Raw genomic sequence first — 9,125 nt, 5'->3', positions numbered from 1 at the left:
ATATGAGCAATTTTTGTATACAGACAATCTGACCATAACTTATTCGAAGGATTTCTTTTGGTTCCTATCCCAATCTCTCTTTTGAAGGGCAACCTCTATGAGGGGCTGAGACCTTCCAGTGGTGGTGCATTGGGGCTGACCTGATGCCTGATTCTTTTATAGGGCTTGTCTACCCTATGAATCTATGATTCAATTTTACAGAGCATGATGTTCTCTGTTGTCCTCAAGTGTCCCTCTCAAGGTAAGGCAGGAAGAACTTGAGAAACCTTGCAACCATTAAAACATGTAATAATCACAACTTCATCCAATTGAAAAATTAATTTACATTTGGAGTTCATTATACATCGAACACTGATCAAAGTCTAATATTAACTGAAGGACAATCTTTGCTTCAGTATCATAAAACCAACAAAACCAATTGATGTACTGGATCATGGCTTCAGAGAAGAATCCTTATGTGCAGCAGTATTGACCTGTTTTGAGAGATAAGCTTCATAGATTTCCACAACGAGGCGAGGATCCTTTTCCACAAGCTCTATATACTCCTCCCGTTTAGTTAGCTTGTCCATGTTATCGGTGATTACTGACAAAGCTGCATCAATCAAGAGTTTGGCATTGTGCTGATGTGCAAAAGCAAAGCTGATAACCGAATTGTCCCAGTTCAATTTGGACACCATGAACTTCTCGCAATATGCCTTAAGATGCTTCACTTGATATTTTTCAGCCAATACTAGAAGATCACAAGCCATTGGCTCATCAAGACATGCTTCAGCAGTGTATAAATAGTTAACAAAACAGCGAAGGGCTTCATATGATACATCGCTAATCTTGATGGTGCCGCTCAGGCTTTCCTCCATCTCATTCTCAAGCATTGCTTTGAAAACCGGGGAACGGCTTGCCTGATTATTTACCCAAATAATGAAAGATATTAATGGAAATATATGACTATAAATAACCGGTCTGTTCTGATTTCAAGAAAGGTTCTGGGAAACAAAAGTAAAGTGGATAGCAGCCAGGTCAACATTTGGCCTTCAATGTTATAGTCTCATTACAAGCATTTGAATGCAGATTCATACCCCTTTGGCACACACACTTTCATGATTCATCTAACGCATCACAACACAGTATAAAAATATGCCTCCAAAACTTCTACTGTGAGAATGTTGAGCAAAAGAAGCACAAAAAAGTGAAAAGAACAGATATGTGAAGCTGTTATATATATAGGCCTTTTACATTGTTTTATAAGATATCTAGCCGAGATTCAATCACAACAAACAAGTCATTTCGGTGATTAGAGATCAATCATATAATCAAACAAATGCACTTAATTGCACAGTGTCTCTTGAGAGGATATAGAAAGCTTGAACAAGTGAATAGAATGAACAAAAAAGGATTCTTCAGCAATTCTTGTATGACAGTGACTTTTACCTGAGACTCCATATTAATGCCAGATCGAGCTTTTTGGTAGCTCAAACTTTTCATGGGCACTTAACAGCATAAAACAACACTGTAGAATAGCAAGGGTTCAGCCTTACTTGTAGATCCAATGCAGAATGACCTAACCACCATCTATAAATCCAGGGGCTATTAAAGAAATTAACCCTTGTGCTCTTAGAGGAATGGAAGGACATTCAAGATGAGGAAGAAGAAAAAGAGCAAATTTTACAATGAAGACCTTACAGACGTAATAATGTGAACTTTTTTATACTAAATGCCTTCTTAAATTAGTCCCAAATATCTACTATTTTGAATCCAAATCTCCCAGAACCAAACACAAATAGAGTGACAGCTTATCAAATCAACATGATCCCATCCCTTATTTCCTCATAACCATGATTTTACTTTGCAATCTGCGCAAATAGGCAAATCTGAGCAACCCCAAGTTTTCAAAAAGAAAATTTAATAATTCCCCTGAAAATTCCCATTTTTTCCCAACTTCCAAAATATGAATTCTTCCAATAAACCCAATTGCAAACATTTCATTGTTGTGAATCGGGTCGATCGCTAAACGAAATCAGCCATAAATAAATACACAAATAAATGAAAACAAAAAGGTGAATGAGAGTGAGCGGTGAAATGGGTACTCACCAAAACGGACTTATGAGCCGGAACCGGCGCAGCCGATGCGGCGGAGTCATCATTGGAAGCAACCAAAATGACGTCGGAAAAGGAGCGGCGGTGAGAGTGGTCGAGAGGAGACGAACATCGGAGAAAGGCGACTTTGGCTTTGAGTTCTTCGATCTCACGCTTAAGCTCTTCCTCGGTCTCGCTGGCTTCCTCGTAGCACTCCTTGCACGTGCCGGCGTCAATTCTGCCGTAGTCCTCCCGACACGATATGCACCTCATTAGCTCCGTCTCGGTCTCTGTTTCGGATTCAGACGCCGATGTCGATACCGTACAACGGCGTCGGTGCATTGTTTGACAGCTTTGAGCTACCGAATATCTTTCCGTGCCATTTCTAGGACTAAGTACTCATAATTTTATATTTAAAAAAATAATATAAAATTTCGTTATATTCATTTATTAACTTTTATTAAGCGGTAAATAAAAATTAAATTAGATTAAAAATACAACCAGAATTAACAACAAAGTGATAAATTTAAAATTTTTAAAATGGTATTTTTCTTCTTAAATTTATCATTCATTTATTTCATTTTTCATTATAGTTTGTTTTTTTAACAAAAATAGAAAAAGTCAAAATATTTAATTTTTAAAATTTAATTAAAAGTAATTTATCGATATCAACCAATATGATTAAAGTCAACTGTTATCAATAAGTTCGATTTAGTTATATTAGTTGATACTAATATATTATTTTTAATTCAATAAAAAAAATCAAATTATTTTTATATTTTTTATGTATAAATTTTTGCTTTTTGTGTTTTTTATACTTAATTTTTTTTTAAAGGGGACATTTTCACTCTAATTATTTTTGACATAATTAAATGAGAATTCTATTACATACAATAGTAATTAAATAAAAATAATAATATGTAATTAATTTATCATTTATATTATATATATTTTTAGCCTAATTTTTGAAAAAAATATTTAATTGATTTTTGTGTTTTCTATGTTAGTATTAAAATATAAGAATAAATCAATTGTTTTAATTGCTAATACAACATGAAATTATGATAAACATGATTGAAAGAATTTTTAAAACAAATTCCTAGATTTGTGTTTAAAAGGAAAAATGCTGAGATTAATGTTATTTAAAGAGCAAAATTTATATTTTCATTTTAAAATTAAATTATTTTTTTTCTACCTCAAATAAATTCAACACAAAGTGAAGAGGTTGTAGTTCTCCATGATTTTTAACAAACCTTAGTAATATACACAATCCTATGGAAAAAAAAAGATTAAATCTTAAATAAAGTGTCCTTCATTTCCTAAAATCAAGATCAAACTCATTATAAAGTTTGTAACAAACTTAATTAGCCCTCAACTACACTTGATTAAAAAATATACGATTATTATAATTGAATCAAGATCAACTTGGAAGATTGAATCAAAGGAATGCAAATTTTTTATTTAAAGAACATTACAAAAGATTGTACTTACATCTTTATTAATATAAATCGGATTTTGTTTGCTTAGTTCTTGTCTATTTAATCACATTGGACATAAAATTTGTGCTTACAAATTTTTTGCATGCCTAGTAGCACCTCTTTGGTCCATCTTCACATTAGTTGAGGATTTGGAGTTTTATTCTATCAAAGCAAAAAATAACATCAAAGAAGACTCAAGCTACATATGTGAACAATGATAATGGGAAAATTACCATTGTTTTCATGACCCATCGAAATATGTAGTACTGCTATTGGTTTCATGACTTGTGGCAAGTCAAGCAGCTTGTTTGCTGACATTAGTATAAAGAAGCAACTGTCCTTAATAAACTATTACCTTGACATATCTAAGGGCAGGGAAAAAGCTTTTGCCTCATATTGAAGGAAAGAGTTTTTGCCTCATATTGAAAGACATCCATCGACATTAAAAAATTCAAGGGTCAAAATCTCCTTGTTTCATCTTTGACACTAATCAAATACTACTTTTGGGAGTAAAGAAATAAATTTCTTCTCATGGAAAAAAACATCCATCAATGGTGAAAGATTCAAAAGATAAATCCCCTTATTCCATCTCTAGTGTTAGTTTCAATATCAACTCAATGATGACTTCTCCACATGCAAGAGATCAAATTGCCTATTGTAATGAGAGATTATCATTGATATTGAAGGAATTGATCTAACACTAACTCTAACATGATTTCTATAGGTGGTAAACATTGAGTTAGTCAAATTTGGTAAACACTTATTAGTTTCAAACGGCTGAACAAGTAAGTCTCCTTATCTCACTTTAAGGTCAAGCCCCTTATTATTTCCTATGCCAGTTCCAATGTCAACTTAATGATGCTTTTTCAATAGCAAAAGATCAGGTTGCTCATCATAAGTAGAAATCATCATTGGTATTGAAGGAATTAATCTCCTACACTAACTCTACATGGCTTCTATAGGTGTTAAGGGCCAAGTTAGTTCAAACTACGAAAAACACACCAATTTTCAAGGACTCAAGGCAAAAATCTTCTTATTTCATAATTGAAGTTGAATTCTAGGTGTGCTCGTGCTCCAAAGCACCAATTGAAGAGTCAAATAAATAAGTCCAAAGTGCTTTGTTTTTTCACTTCTTCTTACTAAGTGGTCATCCCAATTGCAATGACCAACGCCATTTTAAAAGATAAGGACTTGTAAATTGGTTCTCCCATGAGTAAATTTTAGATGTAGGATGTCATAGAGTTAAAACAAGTACATGCTTGTTAGGATGATGAACTATGCACATATCAAGGTTAGTGCAAGTCAAAAGTCTGAATAATAAATCTACTCAAATTGCCTTGTTATCCATGTAACAACTATAAGATATGGTAACTAATATGATTAGGGATTAGTATCGTAGTTTATCATAGGGTTAAGTTGTATATTCTAAGCCTTATGCTAAAATGATCAATGGTTTAAGTATGTCTATGACTCATCAACTCTTTAAGTTATAACAACTTAATGGAAAAGGAAATTGTAAACAATACATTACCTATTTCATCAAGGTCGATAGTAGTGCCAATACAAAAAATGATCTTCTTATTAACTAATCTGTTCGTTCATTTAAAGGGAAAGTTTTCTACTAGTATACAAACATCAAACTTAAGTGTGATATTAATAGTTGAGACCAAATACAACATGAGTTCCTCAATTGTTTTTACAACACTTGTTGAGTAGTGAGCATGTTGGTGGAACTTGCAAGTATCAAATAGTGGAAAGATGATTTGGTTGTAGACTACATTAATCATTGACATGCTCTAATCCTCAACCACAAAGATGGACTATTTGAAATCTTAATGGTGGAAATGTACATACAAGATATGCATTTGAGATTTTTTTTCGACATTCTTCTAGGAATCAAACCTCGTATCTTTGAAAAGTCAACAACTTGAGCTTATGACATGGAACTTACTATAATTAATCATATGGTGCATGAAAGAAATCTATTATTGACCAAAAAGAGAACAATGACATGGATTCAAAGACTTTTTGCGTGTAAGTCAATGATAGGCTATATAACCAAAGTCAAAGTTTTATCAAAAGATAAAAGGGGAAAAAAAACAGAATCAACTCAAGGAAATGAGAGGTATTGTTTCATGCTTAAGGAGATAGACGAAAAGGAATATACTTTTCCAAACTCTGACATGTCACTCATATTGGAAGACTTACTTCAAAAGATGGTAATTGAGTTGTCTAATGACAAGTGCCCGAAGAAATAGAGCTTGCTAACAACTTAAAATATTGAAAATTCCAATGCATTGTCAACCACCTAATTGAAAAAGTGTTTTGTTTTGAAGAACTTGATAATGAATTTTGTGAACAAAATAAGGGAAGAGTTGAATCTTGATGAAATAATGGAGTCAAAACTATATTATTGTCACTTTTGGGTCATTTGACTCAATATATTTATCAATTTCACTAAAATCACCTCTAGCCCTTTGTTAAATATATGTCTATCACATTTAGATTGAAGTCAAGATAAACAATTAATGTTATCCAAAGCATGAGCCAGAATGGTATATTGCTCTTAAACTATAAAAGCTTAAAATGTGTAAGACACCAACATAAGAAAAAAAAATAGTGTCCAACGGTGTAGGGACCCCTCCTTCTGAGAACACGTGCCACACACCTCATGGTGACACGTGGCATGCATTACCATCCGAATCACCCTCATCCGGATACACGTGACGCACCTCTCATATCCGGACCGCTCAAGGAAGTTCAAACGACACTTATAAACATAAGACATCCGGACGACTTTCACCTCATATCTGGACCGCCTTAAGGAAGTTCAAACGACACTTGTAAGCATAGAACATTCGGACGACTTCCACAATTACATCCGGATGACCAGCATAAGCCATCCGAATATAATTGTCTAGATCATTGACTGAAGTAAGCAAGTCTTACACGTTATCACAACAGCCTGCCATGACCCACGTCCACCACCTGCAGAGTGAAGGGACAAGATGAAGTGACAACAAGTCACTTCCCACGATCATTTCACATGATCACCTACCACGGTCTCTGACAGCCGCATCACCTACTACGATCTCTGTCAGCCGTCCTTAGGGTGATGATGGCCCTGCCACCACCTAGTGTCATCATGACAACACAAAATATCTCCCCACCATTAAAGAGGGGAACAGTGCTTCTGGAACTATATATATAAAGTCTTCACAAACGAAGAGAAGGTAAGCTTGCTATACCTAGTAAAAGGCCAACTGATTTATCCCTCTCTCTTTGAACCATGACTGACAAAACCATCGGAGGGTGCGTCCGGACACCCTGTCCGGACGCCTTTTTGCAGGTGTAACAACTGAATCAAGAACCTATATTAGTTGAGATCGTGCGTCCATCCATCAGGCAACTATGTGGATCACCAGCGACGCGAGGCCTCAACAAACGACACCAAAAGAATATAAAAAATAGTGTTTAGTTAAGTTCAATACTTGAAAAGGTACCTTTGTAAAAGTTAGAATATGCTCATAAAACTAAAAAATTGAAATTCAGTATTGCCAAAAGTTTAAAAAAAAAAAACACTTCTCTTAAACCATATCATTATTTTTTTTATCATTTTTGGATTATCTTAAGTTCAATCATAGTATAACAATACCCAGTATTATGTTAAAGCAGTTATATTTGAAAAATATAATTGATGAAAGAATCCATAAAGGATGATAGTAAAGAAAAAATGCAACAAAATCATTTGTGGGTAAATCAAATGAGATTATCATTTATTAGTAAGTTTGGCTAGTCAAAACTAAGCTTATCACATCCAAGACAAGTGCGCAACTTCAAGAGTCAAATAAATAAATAAGTCCAAAGTGCTTTGTTTTTTCACTTCTTCTTACTAAGTGGTCATGCCAATTGCAATGACCAACGCCATTTTAAAAGATAAGGACTTGTAAATTGGTTCTCTCATGAGTAAATTTTAGATGTAGGATGTCATAGAGTTAAAACAAGTACATGCTTGTTAGGATGATGAACTATGCACATATCAAGGTTAGTGCAAGTCAAAAGTCTGAATAATAAATCTACTCAAATTGCCTTGTTATCCATGTAACAACTATAAGATATGGTAACTAATATGATTAGGGATTAGTATAGTAGTTTATCATAGGGTTAAGTTGTATATTCTAAGCCTTATGCTAAAATGATCAATGGTTTAAGTATGTCTATGACTCATCAACTCTTTAAGTTATAACAACTTAATGGAAAAGGAAATTGTAAACAATGCATTACCTATTTCATCAAGGTCGATAGTAGTGCCAATACAAAAAATGATCTTATCAACTAATCTGTTCGTTCATTTAAAGGGAAAGTTTTCTACTAGTATACAAACATCAAACTTAAGTGCGATATTAATAGTTGAGACCAAATACAACATGAGTTCCTCAATTGTTTTTACAACACTTGTTGAGTAGTGAGCATGTTGGTGGAACTTGCAAGTATCAAATAGTGGAAAGATGATTTGGTTGTAGACTACATTAATCATTGACATGCTTTAATCCTCAACCACAAAGATGGACTATTTGAAATCTTAATGGTGGAAATGTACATACAAGATATGCATTTGAGATTTTTTTTCGACATTCTTCTAGGAATCAAACCTCGTATCTTTGAAAAGTTAGCAACTTGAGCTTATGACATGGAACTTACTATAATTAATCATGGTGCATGAAAGAAATCTATTATTGACCAAAAAGAGAACAATGACATGGATTCAAAGACTTTTTGTGTGTAAGTCAATGATAGCCAATATAACCAAAGTCAAAGTTTTATCAAAAGATAAAAGGGGGAAAAAAAAACAGAATCAACTCAAGGAAATGAGAGGTATTGTTTCATGCTTAAGGAGATAGACGAAAAAGAATATACTTTTCCAAACTCTGACATGTCACTCATATTGGAAGACTTACTTCAAAAGATAGTAATTGAGCTGTCTAATGACAAGTGCCCAAAGAAATAGAGCTTGCTAATAACTTAAAATATTGAAAATTCCACTGCATTATCAACCACCTAATTGAAAAAGTGTTTTGTTTTGAAGAACTTGATAATGAATTTTGTGAACAAAATAAGGGAAGAGTTGGATCTTGATGAAATAATGGAGTCAATCTATATTATTGTCACTTTTGGGTCCTTTGACTCAATATATTTATCAATTTCCCTAAAATCACCTCTAGCCCTTTGTTAAATATATGTCTATCACATTTAGATTGAAGTTAAGATAAACAATTAATGTTATTCAAAGCATGAGCCTGGATGGTAAATTACTCTTAAACTATAAAAGCTTGAAATGTGTAAGACACCAACATAAGGAAAAAAAATAGTGTCCAAAGGCACCAAAAGAATATAAAAAATAGTGTTTAGTTAAGTTCAATACTTTCAAGGTACCTTTGTAAAAGTTAGAATATGCTCATAAAACTAAAAAATTGAAATTTAGTATTGACAAAAGTTAGAAAAAAAAAAAACACTTCTCTTAAACCATATCATGATTTTTTATTATTTTTGGATGATCTTAACTTCAATCATAGT

At 33.2% G+C, this 9,125-nt stretch overlaps 1 protein-coding gene across 1 annotated transcript; it reads right to left on the bottom strand.

Annotated features, from left to right (window-relative positions):
• Window positions 1-284: 284 nt before the first annotated feature.
• Window positions 285-2,464, bottom strand: LOC100243658 (BTB/POZ domain-containing protein At4g08455). Its single transcript, XM_002285852.4, has 2 exons — window positions 2,089-2,464; window positions 285-899 (listed from the first exon to the last, which is right to left on the bottom strand). The coding sequence occupies exons 1-2, from the start codon at window positions 2,413-2,415 to the stop codon at window positions 432-434; spliced, it is 795 nt and encodes a 264-aa protein (XP_002285888.1). The 5' UTR covers window positions 2,416-2,464; the 3' UTR covers window positions 285-431.
• Between the last annotated feature and the right edge of the window lie 6,661 nt (window positions 2,465-9,125).

Source organism: Vitis vinifera, chromosome 18 (genome assembly GCF_030704535.1).
Source record: "Vitis vinifera cultivar Pinot Noir 40024 chromosome 18, ASM3070453v1".
Taxonomy (NCBI): Eukaryota; Viridiplantae; Streptophyta; class Magnoliopsida; order Vitales; family Vitaceae; genus Vitis; species Vitis vinifera.
This window is presented reverse-complemented; position numbering and strand designations above follow the sequence as displayed.

What these genes read in the sequence shown, in the direction of transcription:
- LOC100243658 (XM_002285852.4), bottom strand. Translation starts at nt 2,415, where the DNA reads ATGCACCGACGCCGTTGTACGGTATCGACATCGGCGTCTGAATCCGAA. An exon ending in CGGCTCATAAGTCCGTTTTG is followed by an intron (nt 900 to 2,088) that starts GTGAGTACCCAT and finishes GTAAATAATCAG; the next exon opens with GCAAGCCGTTCCCCGGTTTT.